The sequence below is a fragment of the Eublepharis macularius genome, chromosome 1 (assembly GCF_028583425.1).
Source record: "Eublepharis macularius isolate TG4126 chromosome 1, MPM_Emac_v1.0, whole genome shotgun sequence".
Classification (NCBI taxonomy): Eukaryota; Metazoa; Chordata; class Lepidosauria; order Squamata; family Eublepharidae; genus Eublepharis; species Eublepharis macularius.
In genome coordinates, this window is record NC_072790.1 from 39,048,947 (window position 1) to 39,073,417 (window position 24,471).

General features: G+C 40.8%; 1 protein-coding gene across 1 annotated transcript in view; it reads right to left on the reverse strand.

Moving 5' to 3' along the window:
• KLHL29 (kelch like family member 29) overlaps positions 1–24,471 on the reverse strand; it is a 529,196-nt gene that overhangs the window by 339,329 nt on the left and 165,396 nt on the right. The window contains exon 3 of the mRNA XM_054992668.1: positions 14,610–14,925. Within this exon, the coding sequence (XP_054848643.1) occupies positions 14,610–14,870 (261 nt within the window). The 5' untranslated portion in view covers positions 14,871–14,925. The remainder of the gene's footprint in view (positions 1–14,609; positions 14,926–24,471) is intronic.

Consider the following 24,471-nt stretch of genomic DNA (forward strand, 5'->3'; position numbering starts at 1 on the left):
AAACAGCACCAAATCATGTGAAGTTTGGACCAAGCCACCCCAAAGTGTTACACCGTTCAGAAGTTTGCTGATCAAGTGAGAGAAGTTTAAGGATGTCATCACCCCACATGTCAGCTGTATAACAAAATCCATCCATAGATAAACTCTGCTACTCTGTGAGCAGGGCTGAATCTTGAGGAAGGGGCAAGATTACGTCCTTCGCTTTGCGCCAAGTCTCAAATGCCATCAGAAGCAGTGATAACCTACCTAGCAGATTCAGAATGTCTCTAAACCTGGTACAAAGTGACAAGCGAGCTCCACCTCTCTTGAATCCTTGGCTCTCAAGCTCAGAGTCGAGAGGACTCAAGAAGAAGGGCAGGATAAGGAAAAACTACACATAACAGTGGAATGCAAAGGACAACCAAAATTGGTGGACCTCTGAGCAAGACGTTTTGCTAGTTTGACACAGCAGCCAACACCAGAGAGCTCTCTTAGCATCTGGTGACCTAAAGATGAGTCTAGTTTCTTGGTGGCTATTCCGGACTCAAGAAAACCTCATGCCAGCCTGACCTTGGCAGTTTCAGGAGCTATGGCCGTGGTAACTCCCTCGCTCATTTCATGCCAGCAGCAATTCATAAGTTTAATAATGGAGGAAAAGTGGAATGACCTCAGGGTCCTACTATGCAACCAGGTGCAGCGTTTCCCTTATCCTCTTCCCTCCCATCTTTCTCCCCTCGTGCGACACCTTTCCACGATTAAGCAGAGCTTTGCTGGCAAACAGCCAGGTGTAAAAGTGCTGGCAACAGCAGCAGGAGGAATTTCAGCCCTCTTGTTGAATAACCTCTTCAGCTTGATAGGACTCAGGAGGCTTAATTATGGGAGGTGGAAAGAAATTAGGGGGGAATCACATAGAGCTTGTTACCTGGCAACTGCCAAAGCATCCCCTATTGGTTATGACAAGGAGCAGCAGGAAGTGTTTGGGAGACTCCTTGGCAACTGACTGTGGCTCTTTGACCCTCCCCTCAACCTTCCATAAAACTTCAAGACCTGCTGATACAAAGCTAGCTCGTATGTTGCTTTTCTGATTATTATTAGTACTTAGCACAGGGGGAACTATACACGATATAATGGATGAATGGTGGTACTAACAAGGTTGGCAAAAGGCCAACCTTCTACAGGCTCAGCACAATTCTACTCTTGGCTGGTTACCAGAATTAGAGGATGAAAGGACAGAAAGTAAACCTGCTGAGCTTGTTAGGACATGTGTACACCATCAAAGGGCATAAATGGACACCAAGACATAGCACAGAAGTGCATTTGGGTCTTGTGCATGCAAACCAATGCAAACTTCCCCCTAGTGACCAAATTAATAATCATGAAGGATGAACTGTGTAATAGAGATGCACGCTCATTTCTCAGCCCCCATTTTACAAATAAGCTAATCTTCCTACAGCAACACCCAGACCTATAGCAGTGGCTTTGGGTCCACCATCATTCTATAAACTGAAGGCAAGATACTAGAATTTGTGCTACATCCGGGTAGTGAGACTGAAATTGACATCTGTATAAAATGTGTGGTAAAATCTTTTCTGCTTTAGCATGAAGAAACAGGTCCTAAGATACGTCGGAGTTGGAGAACTCGCACAGGGGATGTTTGATAAAAGTTGCCAGCCACTAACTATAAATGTTTTAATTTGCTTTTGTTTGTTTGCTCTGCATACCTAAGGAAAAGATGATATATGTACAGGCTTCCAAATGCCTACCACTCATCACGCATTATGGAAGCAAATATTCTGAGTATGAGCACTTCATTAATTGCTCCAGTATGTATGGAAGGCACCCTTACAAGAGAACTGCTGACTTCTATAGTTCTCTCTGCATATGGGACAATATACACATTTTGGCAACATATATAATTGACCCAATTCATACAGTAAAGCTTTGCATTTGGGTAAGTCCCAGACTGCTTAAGGAGAACTCAGCATCTAGAGATGTTTGCTTAAAAAATTACACATGAAGGCGCTTTATACCAAGTTAGAGTAGACTGGTTTGACTAGTAGTATCTCTCCAGGGGTTATAGGCAGAGGGTTTTTTTTACATTACCTACTATGTGAGCCTTGCATCCAGAGGAGTTAGCCGTGTTAGTCGGCAGTTGCAAAATAGTAAAAAGTCCAGTAGCACCTTTAAGACTAACTTTATTGAGGCATCAGCTTTCAAGAACCATAGCTCTCTTCATCTGACGAAGAGAACTTCGTCTTCATCTGATGAGGAGAGCTGTGGTTCTCGAAAGCTGATGTCTCAATAAAGTTGGTTAGTCTTAAAGGTGCTACTGGACTTTTTACTATGTGAGCCTTTTAACTGGAGATACTGCGAACTGAACCTGGGGACTCGAGATTCCAAGCAGGTACTCTGCCACAGTGTCCCGGCTTTTCTTCTCAGCAGGAGGCCCAAAAGTGCAGTTCAAACATTATCTCCTCATAAAATGATTATGGTAATCATGCCAACATTTGCAAGCACAGAAATCTGTAGATCGATGTCTAAATGTTTGAGGTACAATTAGAAGCTCAAGAGTACAAGAATGGAAGCAGAAAAGGGGACTTCTTAAGGAAATAAAATACAAGTACTGCATGGCTTAAGGAGCTATGGATGGAAGCAGGAGGAGTTGCTTTTTATTCAAAGCCATAGCGGACGAAACAACAAATAGACAATCTGCTAAGAGAAAAATCAATTCTGCAGGTAGCAAGAGAGAGTGTTCCACTTCAACACTTAATGGATAACATGATCTTTTACGTTAGGAATGTGTCACCATTCATTTGATTGCCAACTCGCTCCTTTCATCTTCAGTGCCACCAAGTTCATTTCTGGAATCCAAAAATCTATAATAACTCACATATTGTTTTAGCCCTAAGTTGAGAAAGGTGAAACTAGTTAAGATGTGCAGTTCCCACGAAGGTTTCTGAGAAGTGGCTGCAGCAGAAGGCTATTCCCGTAGGTTTATTAGGTTACATTTAAGAAGGAAATTACTTCATGAGTGCTTTGGTTGCAGAACAAATCACATGGGCAGACTGGTGACCGTAGTTCAGTCAGAAGCATGAAAACAATACCAGTCAAAACATCCCTTACATGCCCAGGTCAATTTTAGTGGGCCTTCATATTGCAAAACCAAACTTAAAAATGCTCCGTTCATATCCACATAGATTCAGCACCAGCACGGATGGACAATTTGATAAAAGATATAAATCAGGGGGGTGGGGAGAAAGATGGATGGTTTCACCTCGCAGGCCCGTGATTCACCTCCCAGGCCCACAATTCCACGTACTGTGACTTTTTTTTTTTTAACTTGCTCTATTTTTGAAGGATGTGTTATAACAGTCAGGAGCAATAATTGATTCATAGTGACTGACCTACATAAAATGACTGTCAGAATGTAGGTCTTTAAATCATTAGATGACTCTTTAAAAAAATCCTGTCAAACTTCGTTAACGAAAGGCTTTTTTCAGTTAAATCAGTCCTGGAATGGGCAATACTGAGAAGGAATGCCAATTAGTGAAAGAGCAGACAGAGCCATGAATGCCCCATCACAGAGACTTATGAATTATTTGCCAGTTCCTACATATAACTCTCTCATAAATTCCAGTCCTAGTGTTTTTTTGGGTACAGGGCAACAGGTTCCCAGTAGGCTCTCTCATCTCCTTAGATGATAATAATAATAACATTTGATTTATATACTGCCCTTCAGAACAACTTAACACCCACTCAGAGCTGTTTACAAAGCGTGTTATTATTTTCCTCATGACAATCACCCTGTGAGGTGGGTGGGGCTGAGAGAGCTCAGGAAGAGCTGTGACTAGCCCAAGGTCACCCAGCTGGCTTCAAATGGAGGAGTGGGGAATCAAACCCGGTTCTCCAGATTAGAGTCCTGCGCTCTTAATCACTACACTAAACTGGCTCTCCTACACCAAACTCTAGCAATGACCACATTTGGGACGGGGAAAAAATTAAAAAGTTAATTCAGAATCTCATTACAGAAACAAAAGTCTACACACCATTCTCCTCACACCTCTTGAAAAGTTAACACTGATCTTAAGTACCAAGGCAATAGTCATCTGGATGCTAACACATGCCTGCATCCCACAGAACCCAGAAAACCATGCTAGAAGATTACTAAGAACTGGTAAGTGTTGTTCTTTCTAGGGTTTCCAATTGTGAACTGGTACTGTAGCAAAAAGAGCTGGCTGCTTCCTGTCACCTATCTTGATTCCTTTTCCTGTCCCCATCTCTTACATAAAGTACCTGAATGTTTCCTCCTATGTAGCAGCTTCAAGGGAGCAGATTATCAAGATAGAGAAAACAGCATGAGGACAGTTTGAAATGTAAAAAAGAAAAAGTGAGATCCTTCATTACATCTAGTATGATCCTTACAGTGAAATCTTAAGCAGAGTTACCCCAGTCTAAGCCCACTGATTAATTACCTATCAGAACACAAGAAAAACAACAACAAAAAACCTTTCAAGAGTTTGTTCAGTTTTTCTCTGAGTCTTTTTACATGAGCAGCCATTATCATAATCTTAAAAATCAGATGTGTTATCCTCTCTTGTTTAGCATACCCAGTTTAGTTCAGCTAGATATAGCCAACATACCTTGCTGTTTAAAAATATGAAGTTGGTACTCTGGAAAGCTAATGTGTGCAACACATACACATATACACACACACGGAGAGAAGAAGAGAGAGAGAGAGAGAGAGAGAGAGAGAGAGAGAGAGAGAGAGAGAGAGAGAGAGAGAGAGAGACTCTTTTAGCTTATTATTAGAAAGTGGTGTTAGCATCTGTGTGCACGTGCCTGTTGCAAAACAGGAACTCTGGAATGATAAAAGTTAAACCTTTTTACAAATGCAATTCCCTTTTTAGAAGCGGGGAGGGGGGGATTTCTGGTTTCCCTGGATGACAGCAGTACCTTTTATATGTAAAGGATTTCTTGTTTCATTTGAATCAACAGATAGATTAAAGTAAACTTTAAAGGAAAATTGAAGATACATGCAGGGAAGAAAATGAAAACGATTGTAAAAGACTCAAAGTAAATAGCTCCTGGCTAACACTCACTTTGACTGACTTGATGGATACTCCAGCCTCTTTTCCCTTCTGAAGTCAGAATATGTTTTGATCCAAGTGCCAAGGACTGGAAACACCCCTTTGTATACCAAAATATGTTGCACGTGTGATCTTCTAAGTGCTTCATGATGTAAATTAGTGCTTGAAACTCAGTGGCTTTCATCTTCAAATGGGGCTAGGACGAGAGTCTGGCCAGACCTCTTAGTTCTTTCAAGGGATGATAAACACATTGCAAGTCAATAAAACAAGCATTTGTATTGGCTGACGGTATAGATTAATTGGGACGTCAGTTCTTTCTAGAGTTAATCATCTGAACAAAGCAACCTTGAGCAGCAGGGGAAAGTTTAATTTATCAAACACAAGCACACATTCACGGATGCTTTCTTTAATTTAATTTTTTAAAATACGTTTTAAGCAGCTTTGTATGGTTTTTAGAAAAAAATAAAGCAGTGCCATCTATTATGAAATATACAGCTAAAAAGTAACTTAAATCTCTTTAGCATATATAGACACAAAAGTTGAAGAAATAACTGGCTTGCCTTCCTTGGGAGAATAATTCAATTTTCCTAGATGGATATTTCCTATAAAAAATCTGACCTAATAACATTGTTTTGCATCAGCCATAAGGGGAAAAAAATGACTTCTACCTCTTAGATTTCTGTTTTGTCCTAAAACATTTATAAACGTCAAAAGAAAGTGAATATACTGGCTTGGAGTGTAGATGAGCCCCCAGAAGGCACTGTACACGAAAGACTATCGTTATCCTCAGTAAGCTGCTCAGTTATGAGATGTTCTGTTCTGGATTGATCCATTGAGGAACTAGCATGCTGTAGGGCAGGCGGAAGGTTCTGGCTTCTGCTTTCATGCAGGGGACGGTGGGGATTCAGTTGCTTTCTGCTGCTTGAGGAAAGTATACAGTATGCACTCACTTAGACTGTGGTTACCCTGCTCATTCCTGTTAAGACAGGAAAATGTGAGGCATGGGGAAATCAGCTTCTATCAACTGCAGATTCTTCCATTTGGGGTGACCAGCAACCCCTGCTCCATCAGCTGATGGGAGAAAAATTAATTTTAAAAAATTGCCTTGGCACAACATTACTTCCAGGAGAAACCCACAACATCATGCTGCTCTAGGAATCTCCAGGAACTCTATTGTGTCATCACAGAGTTTCCAATGAGTTGGGCTTTTCCCCCAGGAGTGTTTTGCCGAGCCCTCCTCCATGTCTCCACCCCATCCCCTCTCCACTTGGAGATAGCCACTGGCTGGCAATTCTGTCAATAGTTATTTTTCTTCTTTCCTCCTCCCAAAGTTGCACAAAAACTTTATGTCCTGGGCAAAGATTCAAAAATAGGAAATTAACAGTATGACTAAATATAGTGAAGAAACAGAAAACAAATGAAGTAGTTGCTATAGTGTATTTCTTATGATCAGTCCCTTTGATGCTCTTTAGTGATTTGCTTCTCTTAAAGACAATGTTCCTTGTTATTATAATGCTACTGAGATAATCCAGTGTGAAAAAGGACACCATCTTTTTCTGTAATCATATATGTAGTGTGATTTGTCCAGAGTGACTGATAACATACGCTGACCTACTTACTCATACAAGGCTCAAAACTGTTATTGTAATATAAACCTTTCTGTGCATTAACCCTACAAACAAACCAAGACCAAATTCAAATCTCAGGTGTACCAAATTAATCCAATTCCTGTTTCTTATGCCAGAGAAAACCCATGCACATGCTTTCCCCTGAGATAATTAGCTTCTGGATGCTGAATTTTTGATGAAGTATTGTAAGTTATACAAACTTTGTTGGAAATACAACCCGGAGCATGTGAAGCATGTCAATTTCATGTGAGCATGTCAATTTCAGTTTTCCAGGCTTGTGGCTTTAAAACTAGCAATGATGGGGGTTTAATCCAGTCAGGCTGCATCTCAAGATGAGCAGATCTTATGGATTCCCATGTAGGAAAAGTGTTGTGGGCAATATTGCACCTAATCAAGGAAGTCTCCCTTCACAGAGAACAGCAGCAAAATTGTAGACCTGGAGTACTGTCAAGCATTTCATACTAGTCTTTGGTAGCCCAAAAGTGTGAATTTTAAAAATCAGATACTCAGATCTCTGAAACATTTCTTGGAATTCTTCTCCCAGCAATAGTTTTGAATACTGAAACACAATCAGTAAACAAAGGAAGCCATACGAATGTGCTATGCTGAAATACGAGCAAACAGGTGTTACCATAATCAGAGGGGAATTAAAACTAGAGGAGTGTAAGGACAATACAGTGATGGCAATATTTTATGAGAAAAGTGACATCCCAGAACACCACACAGTATCTTTCACTGGAGGATTTCATTTCTGAAGAATCAAAGTTTATACATAATTGGTTCCCCCCCACACACCCAAACAAGAGCAGAGTTTATTATCACTGCTCAACCTCAAATGGGCTCAAACATCTGGAGCAAAGACAGATCAACAATAGCCAACAGATGGATGTTACACAAAATATCCAGGAGCAAGAGGTCAAGACAAATGAAACCACTATGCTGGCTACAAAAGTTGTCTCCTAATCCTCTCCAGCCTAAACATATCCAAACAGCAACTACATAACGTCGCACTTCAGTGAATTACTACTTCAGCTTGGCTGTTAACAAATGGAAATAATTTCAAAACACTGTAGTCATTTTCTTAGAATTGTTCACAGCATAAACCTTAGTCAAAAGGTTTTTTTCCCCCTGCACTACTGACTGTACTGCTTTATCGTGGGTGGTGGAACCAATGCGGAATGGTAATGCAGTAAAAAATGTAAGCTTGCCTTTGGCTTACTTTGAATAACTCTATTGTCTCCCTTTCCCCTTTCTGCATCTGTTTTGTCTGGCTCTTACAATTATTAAAGCAAGTTAACCTATCATACAGCAAAAACCAGAAAGTGCATTTGGAGACCATTTCTGTTGCCACAAAAATTTCTAAAACGGGTTAATTTTCTTTTATTATCCAGCATGCTTGCTTAAACATTTTTTATCAACTAGAAAGGAACAATAAACCACTATGCATATGCTCTAATTTTAAAAGTTCTGATTTACAAAAAGTTAAGGAAACCAGAAACATTCAATATTCAAAAGAGCAAATAAAAGAGTAACAAATTTCCTTCCTTCCTTCCTTCCTTCCTTCCTTCCTTCCTTCCTTCCTTCCTTCCTTCCTTCCTTCCTTCCTTCCTTCCTTCCCTCCCTCCCTCCCTCCCTCCTTCCTATTTTAATGGCCTCTAGTTTCTTAAAATGCATTTAGATGTCAGCTCTACTCTGCTATCATTGAGGACACTGGGGAAGAGTTATCTGAAGAGTTCACAGAATCACAGAGTTAGAAGGGGCCATACAGACCTTCTAGTCCAACCCACTGCCCAATGCAGGATTTGTCTAAAGCATCCCCGACAAATATTCAGATAGGAGAGTGTGACAGACAGTTTCAAGTTCCACCTTCCAGGAGCCTCAGCCAATCACTTTCAAACAGGGGCCGTTTTCACACTACTAACCTGCTTCGGTAATGTTGAGAAACGTTGCACAAAAAACGCGGAAGATAGCGTCTTCTTGCGAGAGTTTTGGCTGTCGGCAACTGACAGAGAGGGGGCTGTTGGATTTTAGTGGAAGAATGGTTAAGAAGAGGTCTGCTAGGCAGGAGTCCATTAGGAACTTTATATATTTTGAAGATAGGTAGGGTTTGGTTGCTGGCTAACCCTGCTTAGCTTCTGTTATCTGATGAGATCAGGCTGGCCTGGGCCATCGAGGTCATGGCCAGTTGCTAAAAAGGCATTGAATTCATGTGTATATCCATCATTCTGGAAGGCTATGGAACTTCACTGTAAGATTTTAGAACAGCAGGTGTGGTAATGTGAGAAAGTGAATGAGCAAATCACAGAGGTATTAAAATGCAGTCTGCTCTACCTCTTGCTATTTTGTGCAGCATGTGAGAGATTAAAGGGATTAGGGGGTAGGGATTAGGGGGTAGATAGAGAAAAAAAAAGTACAATCCAGAGAGAGAGTTGTACAATGACTCGGGTTCAAATATTAATCAGGCATGAAATGTACCTTGAGCCACTATTCTCTTTCAGTATAATCTATGTTGCAGAATTGATACAGGGATAATATGGGGAGGGGGAAACTGTGTATGCAGCCCTGATCTCCTTTGAGGAACATTGGTATAAAAATGTCTTAGGACAGTGGTAGTAATAGATTTATTGTCATTAGTTATAGGCTATCACAAGATAAGAAAAACATGATTCATCTAAAAACAGTTACTGTCTTTGGATGGACAGACTGAAAGATCTCTTCATGAATGCACTCCTTGGAGACCTGCAACTCCTACTTGCTTAAAAACAGAAGCATCTGTACTTGACAAAAAAATGTCTACTCACAGTGTAGTCCAAGACTGGAAGATTCTGAGAATAGGATGGCTTCCAGCTTCAATTCAAGGTGCTAGTTATTATATTTAAAGCCCTTTACAATGATGAGGCCCACATGTCTGGATACCCCCCCCTTCCTTCTTAGGTTTGCCCAAAGCTCCTTGTTGGGTATCTCTTCGGTCCAGCTAGCTCATTTGGATTCTACAGACCAGGCTCTCTGGTCTTTTGTGGACCTGAGGCTTCACACAGACTTCGATCATATTGTCCTCTAGAAGGACACGTGCAGCTATATTCTTTTGAATATATTCTTTTTGCTGGTTTTATCCTGTGCAGGATTGTTGTTTGATTCCATTTTACAACTTTTTCTAGGCAGAGTGTAATCACCGCTGTTGTATTTTAATTGTACTTTTATTAGTATCACTGTTCTCTTTTGATGCCTTTTGGTATTTTAACATATGCCACCCTGGACCCCATATACTATAAACATTTTAAACCAGTGGAGGGGGGTGGGGGGACTCATTCTTTCATATGTGTACGTTCTTGCTTAGGACAATCACTGGCTGATGGCTTGCAATTTCATGATAGATACACTTCAGCCTCTGTCTGTTACTTGTATACTCTGTAGTTGCTTGTTGGTATACTATTGACATGTTAAAAACCTCATAAACACACAACACCAAAACCATGGAGGCCAATAACAGTTACTGAGGGTATTACAAACAAAACAAAAACATCTCCATCTTCTTGTGGAAAACACTAATAGAGGGAAATAAATGAGTCTCCTTGAAGAAAAAATTGAAATTTTGGCACTACAAATAAGCCCTTTCTTGAGCTGCCACCTATCTAGCCTCAGATGGAGGGGGCACCTGAATAACAACAACAATAACATTTGATTTATATACCGCCCTTCAGGACAACTTAATACCCATTCACAGCAGTTTACAAAGTATGTTATTATCTCCACAACAATCACCCTGAGAGGTGGGTGGAGCTGAGAGAGCTCTGGAAGAGCTATGACTGACCCACGGTCACCCAGCTGGCTTCAAGTAGAGGAATGGGGAATCAAACCCAGTTATCCAGATTACAGTCTCGACACTCTTAACCACTACACCAAACTAGCTCTCTGAAGCAGGGCCTCTGAAGATGACTGGAGTGGAGAGGGAGGTTCATATGGGAGGACATGGTCATTCTGGTATGTTGGCCCCAAGCCATGTAGGGCTTCAAAGGTCAATACCAGAACATTTAATTTGTCTTGGAAGCAAATTGAGAGACAGCATAAATGGAACAAGACTCGAGTGATATGGTCCCTAGAACATACTTCAGTCAACATTCTAGGTGCAGAATTCTGCACCAACTGCAGTCTACAGACAGTCTTCACGGGCGCCCCATGTAGAGCTCATTACAGTAAACTAATCTAGATGCTATCAGGGCATGCATATCAGTGGCAAGATGCTTTCCACGCAGGAAAAGCAGGAGCTGTTGAAAGTCATCCTTAACTATTGTATCCATCTGTTTCTCCAAAAAAAGGCCTGAGCCCAGGAACACCCCCTTAAGCTACAAACCTGCTCCTTTTAGGCAGACTGCAATCCCAGAAAGAACAGGAGATAACCTATTTCCTGGGTCAGACCTCCCTCCATATCAGTAGCACCTCCATTTTAACAAGTTTAAGTTTCAGCTTGTTAGCCCTCATTCATTCCACAACTTCCTTTGCCACCATCACTGCCACAGAATAAGCTTTAAAATGAGTTTTAGCCTACCTTGGTGGGATTCGTTCTGAGTCTTTCTCTACTGTTACTCTAGCCATCTCCCTTATGTTTTCATCACTGGCAGCCCCTCAGTAAAACAAGGCTTATCATTTATGTTTATGCTTTATACATTTTATTGAATTATTCTATATATTGTTTTAGATGTTCAAATGCTTGCTGCCTTGGAGACCCTATGTAGGTAGAAAGGCGGCATAAAAAATACTATTTAGTATGTGAACATTGTTTGCCTCTATCTCTGGAATTTTTCCTTGAAGACGTTCATCTGATCAGTGCTCTGAGCACCACAGTGTGTTTTGTAGAGTTGACGTAAGTGGTATGGTTCCAATATATAATCTAAGCACTGTAATTATTGGGATGACGGAGTGGATCCAACCATCCTTTGGTGAGCTTTCCTGCAGCCTAAGGAGTCGTCCTTCAACTTAAGCTGCTCCTCCTCCAATGGAAAAGCCTCTTGACCTGGAGGAAGGCTTCCTAGGCTAGAGGAAGGCTTCAAGCTTTGCTCAATGGAGTGAGAGAATAGGGGAAGTATCCTGATATGAGCGCTACACAATATGCCCCCTCATCTCCCTAGGGATGCATCCAATTAGTGGAGATGAAACGGGATCCCTTTTCTAAAAGTTGTCCTACCAACACGGGGATTGTAGTCTTCACCTCACTGGAGCTGGGGATTTGGCAGGCAACTCACCTAGGTCAGTCTAAGCCAAGAACCTTTGAATGGGAAATGATAATACGGGCATAGTTTCTTTCTATGGCAGAGCGCTAACACGGCAGAATTCCTTTGTGGCTAAGTACCCTAATTAATTGCTGAGAGGCCATAATTATTGATCCAATGGTTAAGTACTGGGCTGCCGTACTCTATAAATGTTATGAGATATAGACACAGCTCTGCTCCAACTCTTTTGAGATGCTGTTGGCCAGAAACTCTGGGTTTTTTCGCCTCAGGTGACTAGTATTCACATGTAAATTTTATCAAAATTTTGAAGCCATGGAAAAATCCCATCCCATTTTTTCCAGAAAAAAATGAAAGGCTGAGGAAAAATAGAAATATATTCATTATATGCTCTCTTACCAAGCTTTAACAATATAAATCACAACATTTATAACTTAGTTACTTTACTTTACTTTAATTGAATTTTTATACCGCCCATCTCCCGAAGGACTCAGGGCGGTGTACAGCAAAAGTAAAACATACAAATATAAAACACTAAGAATATAAAATAAACATATTAAATAATTTAACTCAAAACAGGACAGTTCAGTTAAAACACATTTAGGCCAGCCCCGCTTGTTGGAATAATAACGTCTTAAGGGCACGGCGAAAGGTGTGTAGGTCAGGGACCATACGTATCTCCGGGGGCAATTCATTCCGGAGGGCAAGTGCCCCGACAGAGAAGGCTCTCCCCCTGGGGGTCACCAGCCGACATTGTCTGACCGACGGCACCCTGAGGAGGCCCTCTCTGTGGGAGCGTAAAAATTAGCATAAAAAGTTAGCATAAAAATTGTATTAGGAATGTTAATTAATTTAAAAGTACATTTTCTACAAGGAAAATTGCAAATACACCCAACACTAATGAAGGAAAAGCTGCAAACTGCTGCACCTTATGTTATCTTAGCACATGTATCTTAGAGATAGAAAAAAATGAAAGTTGAAAACAGAAAAAAGTGTGTTATTTGGACAGAAACAATCTTGTATAGTTATTAGATGGCTAGCAGCATATTTGCATATCAAATCAAATTTTATCACATTGAAAACACTGAACCATTCAATAGCATATCATCATCCTACACATTATGGCATATTAATTGTAGACAAAATTAGTCAAATTAAAAGAATAAATAATACGTTTGAAAATATATATAATATATCTACAGTATACAAAGGGCTGTATCATCAACCATCCCTCTAGCCAAAGAAAGGGGCCCCCTTTTGACCTCCAAAACAATCATGCCAGTGAACGTGGGACCTGCCTGGACCAAATCCACATAGGATAATGGGTGCAGTATCTACAGCAGTGATCTCCAACCCTTTTGAGCCTGCAAACACCTGTAGAATTCTGATACAGGGAGGTGGGTGCAGGAGATGAAGCCAACCACAAAATGGCTGCTGCAGGAGGTAGAGCTAGCCACAAAATGTCACAGAGTGAGTTTATATGTAAATCTAATAGTAACTCTTCCACATTTCAGGTAGAAGCTCTGTTTAACAAGATGCCTTTTAAAATGAACATATTGTTTAAAAATATGTTCTTGCATGCACATCTTCAGTCACACAGTGAAGATCCTTGTGCTGTAGTGGGAGCTGCTCACAAAGCAACTTTAAAAAAAATCTGCACAGCCAATGAGATCTCCAAGGGCCAATCAGAAGCTCCACTGGGCCTCCTGGTCTTGTCCACTTTCTAAAAATACTTTGTGGGGTGCCAGGAAAGGTGTCAGCAGGCACCAGGGCACCCATGGTCCATGCTGGAGACCCTTGATAATGATCAAGCTATAAACTGGTTAGACTGAGTCCACAGGAATTATCATTACTTAATTATGTAGATTATTTTAGATAAAACTTTTCATACTATATGTTCTGAGTAAGTATAACCTTGTCTTAAAAGAATTTCACTAGTTCAAAAAAGATTTTTTTTCACCACTGTACAAAGTTTACAATTTTTGCTTCAGAAAAAAGTCATCAAGGAACCCCCGCCCCATTTCCCGCAGTTGCATCCAGGCAATTCCTAGACGAGGCTGTGGTCAAAATGGGGGTGAGAGGAAGACAAGCCAAAACGGATCTATGACGGCAACAACTAGCATTCTAAATTGAGTGAAGAGAAGGGGTGGCCAACGACTAGAATAGTTCAAATGTGACTTAATCGGAACGTAGCTGAAGGTTTTAACTACTGAAAAGGCTTTAGTCATAGGATGTGGCAACTTCACTTAACACAGAACGAAAAAGAATATTAGGTGCTGAAGACGGTCAAGTTGGAAGCATGGGAGCCTGGGAAATGACAGCAGCCCTGACAGTAACAGAAAGGAGTAGAAGTTTATGATTGAGAAGCTTAGTTCTGGTTGGAAGAAAATATTGTGAACTCATGTTCACAATGGATGAGCCAGTCTCTGAAAATATCTAAACCTTAATCAGATCCACTGATCATAACACCCGCAGTTTAAGACACTCTGTGACACAAAGGTATTTGCAAGCAAGCAAAAACATTGAGGGGTGGTGGTAGTAAATGTCTAAGGCACCTGAGTCAGCTTCAGTGCTGTTCATCCCAATGCAAACTGCCAGGGGGCTTTAGATCAAGAAACAAAGGTGGTACCCCTCCTCCAGAGGCTTTCCTTAGCTAAGCATTATTGCAGAACACACAACGTGTTTCTTACTTTGGTTGTTGAAGCTGCCGAAGAGTTGGCCACAAGGGTAGTAATCACATCACTGTTGACTGTGGTACAAGCAACTGTGGCTGGAGCATGTAGCCGTGAGGGCACGATTGGCACAGGCAGAAGCCCTGGTCTATTGTTGCTATTGCTGTTGACCGTGCTGTTACAGTTACTGCTATTCACATGGTTCCCATTGGCACTCCATTCTCGACGGTCCCATCCAGTGCGATAATCTCTTTCAAACCGGCTGTGGTGCCGTGACATCTCGACCAAAGGCGGCTTCCGCCTTTTCTCAGAGGGAATCTCGGAGGTTGCCTATCTATAAGGAAAGCGAAAAAGAAAAGGTTGTCATTTAGTCAATCTCTTCCCCTTCCCCTTCCCCTCACAGAAAACGGCCATTTGGATCCTTTATTTACCTTTGGTAAAATGAAAAATAATTTTGTTTTATTGCTTTCTTTAAAAACTGCATTTCAAGGAATCCTAATCCAAGAGAGTGAGAACAAAGACAGAAAAAATTGGTGATCAAAAGAAGAGAGACTACCAAGCAGGTACCCCAAATAGCTTCATTGTGTGTAAACACCTAATAATCTGCCACTTGAACTCTTAACATGAAATTAGCCTCTGCCAGCAGGATAATATTCCTAACAGTTTCCTAAAAATACTCTTGGTCTTGCACTACAGAAAACACGTTGCCAACTCCGTGTTTTGGACGAGTTCTCTATAGAAGCAAAGCATAGCACACAGTTCACCACAGTAACTCAATTTCTTTATTTGCAGTTATTTATTTGAAAGTAAAATGGAGAAAATAAAATGGCCTTTATCATTAGGATGAACTAAAATGGCAGAGAAATAATCTGGACATAATTATTTGAAATTAGTGTTTTTTGCTATTGAATAGTTGACCTTATGACAAGCATGTCTGTGGTACTGTTTATAATTTAATTTCCAGAAATCACAGACAAAACAAGTTTCTGAGGAATAAAAAACAAAAAATGTGCTCAAATGTATTTAGTTTTCAGGGCAATTTTCCATTTCAGTAATAAACAATGTTGCTCATTTATTTTATTTATGTTTTTATGTTATTGTATATTGTATTTATATTTTTAAATGCAATAAGATTTTTAAATCATATAACAACAACAACATTTGATTTATATACCGCCCTTCAGGACAACTTAATACCCATTCAGAGCGGTTTACAAAGTATGTTATTATTATCCCACAACAATCAAGCTGTTAGGTGGGTGGGGCTGAGAGAGCTCCTGAGAGCTGTAACTGACCCAAGGTTACCCAGCTGGCTTCAAGCGAAGGAGCAGGGAATCAAACCCAGCTCACCAGATTAGAGTCCCGCTGCTCTTCTTAACCACTACACCGAACTGCCAAAGTATCCTGCCAAACCGAGAAAGACTTCTCTGATACTAAGCAAGTTTTCTTTTCCCATCACTTTACCTCCCCTAAAGGATTTAGGATCGGGGAGTTAAAGGCAAGTGGTTTCTTTATCTAAATTGTTAGTGACAGTGAACTAAATGCCTCAGGGAACACCATATATATGACCTCACTGGGCTGCATAAGTAAATATAATTTGTATGTAGAATTGTATTTTTAAAGTATCCAGTATAACCATGGTTTTTTTTCTGGGAAAAGAGGTGGTGGAACTCAGTGGGTTGCCTTCAGAGAAAATGGCCACATGGCTGGTGGCCCCGCCCCCTGATCTCCAGACAGAGGGGAGTTTTAAAGTACATTTTCATCATTTTCTCTGAAGCAAACTTTTCCTTAAAAAAACCCCCAAAACTACAGCTTCCCATGGCATGCTGACAGTATCAGAGGATCTTCAAGAAACCCTTGTGATGTGTTAGACATGAGATTTTTACATCAATGTAATTGCTGACAGAATGCCTGATAAATCTTATGTCTCAGTCTTCAGGTTTTGTGATGTCATATTAGAGCAGCCCAGCTTGAACTACCAAAAAACTAATCAGGGATGTCCAAATTACAGTAACCAAATAGTACCTCTGATGTTATAGAATAGCAGGCACTGTGAGGTGGGTTCTTCCTTTGTGTCTACGCCTGACAGTTTATGGGCCAGTGGTTTGATTTGTTTACTCCACTGGTGAATGAGGACTTCTCTGCTGTAGCAAATAATCCTTGCTCACTTTTCTGAAGAACCCATAGAACTATTTATGATTGTAGCAAATGTCTCACCATCAACATTTTCCTTTTACAACGCAATCCTAGCCACAGCCACATCCTTCTAAGTATACTGAAGTCAAAGGGCTCAGATGGGTATTGACTGCGCTGTTGGTAGTTCTGACGTCCCATCATCAGCCCCTCTCCCCATTTTAGATATACTCACATCGTCTTTGCAAACAGATATATGAACAGCAACTACAAGGTTGGATCTTGTATTAAGGAGAACACTGCTCCTTTTTTCTAAAGGAAAATAACCATCTATACAAGCCCTCATCACGATGGATATGCTCTGTTGATAAATTTTAGTCTGAAGCTATTGTTCTCTTCCTACATCTGCTCTAACAAGGTTGTATCTTTTAATAAAATGACATAACAGATGCTAAGTGCACACATTTTAGAAATGCAACTGCAACACAAGAGGTACTGGGAACTGTACCACATGGAAAATGACATGTCATAAAATAAAATGAAATTAAATAAAATTTAGCCCTTAATATTTTTTTCCAGTACATTTTCCACAATCTCTTCCTTTCCCATGGCAACCCCACCACATACACATGTATTCTCCTGTATAAGTCCTATTTCTTCCATTTTCCTTTAAAGATTGGTCACTTAGATTAGCTTTTCTCCAAATTTCTCAAGCATTTGCCTTTTAGATGATACATGCAAAGGAAAGCAGGTGTTCAGCCAGTTTAAAGCCAAAGAATCATTTTTTCTGTGCTAACAGGGATTCAACGTCATTAAGCAACTTCAAAATTAAATGTCAGCCTTGAATTCTTTTCCTTAATAAAATACATTTAGGTTTATTTCTATTTATGAATGAGAACACACCAGCATATATACCCAACCATAAATGGTTTAGTAGTTTGTTTTTTAGAGAGGAAAGGGGACTTCAAAAATCAACAGGACATACCAAATTTAGAAATAAGTGTGTTTTGTGTGTATGCTGTCAAGTTAAAGCCAACGTATAGTGACCATATAAGGTTTGCGAGGCAAGAGACATTCAGAGATGGTCTGCCATTGCCTGCTTCTACAGCCCTGGTCTTCTTTGGAGGTCTCCCATCCAAATACCGACCAAGACTGACATTGCTTCTCTTCTGAGATCTGATGAGATTGGGCTACCTGGTCCATCCAGGTCAGGGATATAAGCACACATACAGCACTGAAAATTATCAAACTAGTTAGACAAAATGGAATCCAGCCCCATAGTGAAGGATGGGAACTGTGAAAGGAAGAATTTCACAGACCTGATCTCTTATTTCCCACCCCACCCCTTCTCATTGTAGCACCATGTCCCTCCTGTTCCTGAGAATTTGGGGACTGTCAGGATCAAAGCCAGGTAACAATAACAACAACGCTTATATACCACTCTTCTAGTCAGATTAGTGCCCCACCTAGAGCGGCGAACAAGTTAGCGTTATTATTATCTTCACAGTGCGGCTGGGGAGCTGGGGCTGAGAGGAGTGGCTTACCCAAGGCCACCTACTAAGCTCATGGCAGTAGTGGGACTCGAACCAGCAGAGTGTTGATTTGCAGCCAAACCACTTAACCACTGTGCTACAGCAGCTCTGATACAGCAGAAAGTCACCGTCTTGTTTGAGTTCCTTTGATTAGCAGAGCAAGAACTTATGTGTATGTGTGGAGGGGGAGGCAGTTCCCTCACTACATCCCATACACTTCTCAAGGGTCTTCCAACCTCAGGTGCAGCAAGAGGCTGCATGGGGAAGTAGGAGATATTTGTTCCACGTACTCCTCCTATTCTGGACTCAAAGGATTCAACCAAGAATCTTTCACGCTGTAACTGAGATTTTCTGCAATAGAAGGGGGAGATAGGAACATGCTTTGTATGTGCCCTAATGCCAAGGACTACAATGGATAACTCTGAAATATATCTGCATACTAGAGCCTACGTAATTTTTGACAAATATAAAAAAGAAAAAAAATGGGACTGCTCTATAAAATACCAGGGGAATACCAAGGCAACCTAAACAATTTTAAAGACCAAGAGACTATGCACACATCCACATTTATTAGCATTTAAAGAAATCGGACTACTTTCATCCCGCTAATACAACTATACATTAAAACCAAACAGGCATGCTTTTGCATATCAAAAACATGAACCTGACATACAATGAAGTATTAAAGGCTTGAATGTGCACCAAGTTGCGGATTTTATCTAAGTGAAATAATACACCCAGTTTTAAGCAACTGTTACACTAGATGAAAGTTAGTGATGCTGCCTTTCTCGTGCCTTTCCAGGCATCAGTATTCGCTTTGTATTTTACCCTGCAAAAATGTTTTGATATGCGTTCCTCATTATCAATATTTTTAAACCACCAAATTAGTTTTTTTAGTTTAATTCCCAATACTGTTTATGTTTATCACTTCACATTTGTTTTCTCTTTAAAGTTTTATTAGGTTTCTTTGATGAACTACTACAAATCCTTGGCTGCTGCACAAGGGCAAGATCTATTAACAATATCCGGAGCGGGGTAGAAGTTGTTGCATCAATTAAGCATTTTGAAGACTGGGCACAACAAATGACACTGATTCGGGTATCGTATTATGAAACAATGAAACACACTTCATTTTCTGTTATAATAATAAATTCAGTCCAGCACATGAAGAAGATGTTACAAAACGGACTGGTGTCCAGACGGCTGAAACAACATCACAGTGTATAAAGAAGTGTGCAAATTAATAATAATTTACTTATTTTTTTAAAAAAGATGTAACATTCCAGGCTTAAAATTTACAAAATTTAAAACCTATAGAACATCAATGAAGGCCACTTCCTTCTGACCTTGTTTGGAATCACAGAGGAGATGATCAAAACTCCAAGATCTTTTAAGAACTGAAGAACAGCTGTAATACTTCCCTTAGTCTAGCATCCTGTTTCACATAGTGGCCAAAAAGCTGCTTCACAAAAGGCTACAAGCAGGGCAATTGAGGCTAAAGCCACCCCCTGTTGTTCCAGTGGTATTCAGAAGGCTACTCAGGGAGGATAAGCCTCTCTTCTTAAATCCAACTAATTTAGTGGCCATCATTACCTCCTGTGACAGCGAATTCCATTAGTTAATTACTCTTTGGGTGAAATTGTTGTTGTTGTCTGCATTGAATCTACTGCCTATCAACTTCACTATTTAGGGGATTTACCGCTTAATTTCTCCCAAGCTCAAGAACCAATAATTCATATTTTGTTGTAGTTTATTTATTTATTATTTATTTATTACATTATGTTTCTAAACCGCCCTCCCCGTCAGATGGGCTCAGGGCGGTGTCACAACCAACAATTTACAACATACAATTTAAAACAATAAAAACATCATGAACAAACATTTAAAACATTTTTCCGTATACAATAAAATTTCTCCATGGCGGATATAAATATTAAAATTCAGCATTTTAAATGCATGGCCTGGGTCTTACAAAATGCCCTGCATCAGACTTTGTGGGCTCCTGCATGGGTGGTGAAAGGTAACAAATCCCACCAGGCCGTAGTCTCCTCAGACAGAGAGTTCCACCAGGTCGGAGCCAGGGCTGAAAAGGCCCTGGCTCTGGAAGAGGCCAGACGGACCTCCCTGGGGCCAGGGACCATCAGCAGATGCTTACTAGCTGGTCGAAGCTAGTTTGATTGAGTAGGGAAAGATGGTAGGATCAATTCTGTGGTCTATGCAGAATGCCCTAGAAACCAATTTTATCTTCCCGTTAGGGTTGCCAGGCCCCCTCAACCTCCCAGCGGGGGATAGGGGCCTGGCACTTACCTTGGGGGAGAGGGAGGTGGGGTCCACGTGCACAAAGCACACGCCTCCACAAGCGCAATGACATCACTTTGGGAGTGACATCACGTGGCCCCTGGGAGCACGCCCAAGCTCCGCAGGGGCTCAAAAGGGGCCCGATCTGCGCCGAAACGAGCCCGTTTTGAGATACTCTGGAGCACTAGAGCGCTCCTGCGCTCCACAACGCCTCAAAACAGGGCTGTTTTGCCACGGATCAGGCCCATTTTGAGGCCCTGCCGAGCCTCAAAATGGGCCTGATCCGCAGCAAAACGGGCCCAAAATGAGCCCAATTTCAGCCAAAACGGGTCCCTTTTGAGCCGCTGTGGAGCACAGGAGTGCTCCCGCGCTCCACAGCGGCCCTGATCCGGGCCAAAATGGGCCCAATCTTGGCGGCTACTGCGCACAAGAGTGCGCTGTGGGGGGCGTGCACACAGAAGGTGTGTGCCTCCCACTGGTTAGGTAAGTGGGGGTGGGGAGCGGGGCGGGGGACTCCCTGCCCCCACCGGGGGTCTGGCATCCCTACTTCCCATCCACCTTTCCTGGTTTTTTGTACTCAGCATGAAACTGCCTTGTACTGAATCAGGCCATCAGTCCATCAAGATCCGTACTGTCTACTCACTGGCAGCAGCTCTCCAAGATCTTTCACGTCACCTACTGCTCCCCCTTTTCTATTTGCAGGAACTGCCTCAGACTTGTGCATTTCTACAGGCAACATTCCAAGGCCAAGGCTGGCATTTACAGAGTTATACAAAGAAGCCAAGGATTTTTATGTGTCAGACTCATACTACACTAGACTGAAGATGAAAGGAACTGCTCATGGGATCCGTAAATCTAGCTAGACAGTGTCCTATTAAAACAAATTAGCCCATATGTCCTAATCTTCTTCCCAAAAAGGTGGCCAGGAAAGTTCCCTCAGAAATTCTTCAAGTCCACAAATAAGTTAGAATTAAAATATTCTTGCACTATGGATTGATTTATTAAGCCTTTCCTGCCTCTGGCAACACGTCCTATAACTCAGCTACACTGCGGATTGCTCTAATTCAGCTGAAAAGGTACTCTGTGGCTCTTTCTTGCCTTTACTCTGAAGCTTGTCATTTTCCCACTGCGTTACAAACTTCGCCACAGAAACGGAAGCTTTGCTGTTTTTTCTTAAACAAGATGTTTACTATTCTGCTTGGATGAAGATTGTTGATGCTAGTTTATGACAGCTGTGGCTCACACCCAAAGACATTCTTCTGCTGGGTAAGGCAGAGATCCTATCTACTGTTAAGAATTGTCTTACTGATCTTGATTATAATAGTACGGTGATACGGGCTTGTAGAGTTTGCTTGACCCAGTTTCCTGGGATCTTACCTCCACAGTCCTTAAGATCCTACATGAGAAATGGAACAGTTTTTCATTATGTTTGGGCATTTCCCCTAGTTTGATTGAATGCTAACCCCTCTGAAGTACTTAATGGCAGATTTTATCATATTCCATACTCAGATCACCTTTGTTCTTGTGGTCAGGGTAAAAATGACACTTTGTTTCACCAAATATTGGAATGTCCTCTTTTTATAATTTTTTTAAAAGGAATAATTGGACTTTACCTCTTTTAACTTGTGTTCCCATCAATAATTCTCAGGGGAAATTCTTCCCTATTTGATGCTAGATAGTGATTCAAATATAACCTTGTTTGCTAAATTTCTGTCTAGCATATTTTCCTTTAGAAAGTAATTTATTATTCTATTAATCATTGTTCAAGATCATTTGATCATAAATAAAATCCTGCCCTCAAGTCATAGTTGACTTATGGCGACTCCTGGTGGGGTTTTCATGGCAAGAGTCTAACAGAGGTTGTTTGCCATTGCCTGCCTCTGCAACCCAATCATAGGAGCTCTGAAAAGGAAAGAGGACAAACACAATACGGCATGCTGGCACTGCCTGATCATCCTTTTCGAGGAATTTCAGTCTGTATTGTTAGAATATCTTGTTTGTACTTAGGGCAGGTTCCAGAGAGGCCCTGGGTAGAGAATGTTCAGAGCCTCCCTGTGCACACTACTGGGTTTACCGTCTTGCCCTCCCACCCACATGTCTATGCAGCCTTCCTTTTTCCATTCCAAGCTCTCCTACCACCTGCAGTTATACCTGCATGCCCTTTTTCAGTGGTGCTGGGAGCTGCTAGGAGTGCCACTACCAGAGCCACCAGGAATGCTGACACTTTGTGTGCCACCCACATGTCCTTCTCCAGCAGCATTAGGCAGTATATGCTCCTGGGAACAGAGGTGTCAAAGCACTCACAAGCAGGCAACGGAAGTGTGTAAGTGCAGCTGTCAGAGGAGATGCGTGAGTAGGCAGTCAGCAGCACCAGAATCCAAAGACCCTGGCAGCTACCATATGCTGAAACTAGCCCTGTTTGTGCCCACTCATATAATGAAGTAACAAATGCATCCTACCTTTCCTTGGGAAGATTCAAGATTAGACCAAGAACCAAGTAGCCCACCATTCTTTTTTCAACATTGCCCAACCCGGAGGTTTTACTAAGTTATCCTGGTTAATCACTTTTGATATACCTAGCCTCCATGAATTTGTCTGATCTTCTTTTAAAGATAACAGCACATCTTGTTGTGTCAAACTTAAGCGGAGTTACTCCAGTCTACGCTCCTTGAAATCAACAGGCTCAGACTGGAGTACCTCTGTTTAGGATTTCACTGCCAATCACTTAATTGTACAATGATAAAGTAATGGTTTCTTTTGTTTATTCTGGTTCTGCTGTCAGTCAGTTTTCAATAGGTGGTTATCGTCTTGAGAAAAAAGGAGAAAACCGCTCCAGTCACTCTCAAAATTTAAAAGCACATGTTGAAAGACAAAGAAAAAAGCAAAATGCAACAGTTCCATAATGGATCTTTTTCAGGATCTTCACAATGAACCTGCTCTATAGGTAATTTTTGCCCAAATGAGAGAATGCTATTGGTCCTCTATTTGTCTGTAAAGTATACATAGATGACATTTTTTTAAAAAATAAGGCTTCCTTTAGTTTTCTTATTTTCAAAAAAGGCTTTATGTTCACACCAAAAGTCTACTATGGAGATTCTTCCAGCACTTAATAGGACAAAAAGAGTGTCTGCTTTTGGAAAACCAAATCTAAAGCCAATCCAGCGGAAGAAATGAAACATTTAAAACAAAAGTTTGAATGTTATGGGCTATTCTAAGGATAATGGTATAGCAAGGGCGGTACAAAAAACAAGCTCAATAACAGTAAAATATATACTACCATTTAATGAACAAACAAATTTTTTTGGTTTAGTGGACTGAAGCATGTAGTTTTAATATCGACTGTCATAATGTTTTACTCCTGGTCTGTGTCAATTTGCTGTTAACTGCAGACATTAATTCACAGATAATTAATTACCTTTTTATTGATCTTATTTTTAGTCAAATATAAAGGGGAAAAATATAGCATTGATTTCATCTTCTGGTTATTTTTGCTTTGACCTGAAAGATGATGCCTGAAGAACAAGAGGGTCAAAGCCAACCACCCTAATGAATTAATACCGGAGCTCAATTGCAAAATTAAGCATTAATCTTGAATATTCTTCCAGTGCAATCATGCTTGACTGCTTCCCCATTTATTATACTTTAAAGGTCAACAATACCCCTATGTCTTTCTTTTGAAACTGCTACTAGCATAGGCACTACTGAAAAAAAAAGTTAATCCAAACCTGGGGGAAAAAACCCTTGAGTATTTAATCGTAAGTTTCCATATGAATCATCCAAGAAGACATGAGTAAAAGCCACCAGTCATATGAGGCTTTTCTGATTTTATCTCTTTCCGTTGGATTTGAGAGTGCTGTATAATAATGTAAAAGAGTACATCTCAAGAGCTATGAATCTGAAAATAAATGGATGAGGAA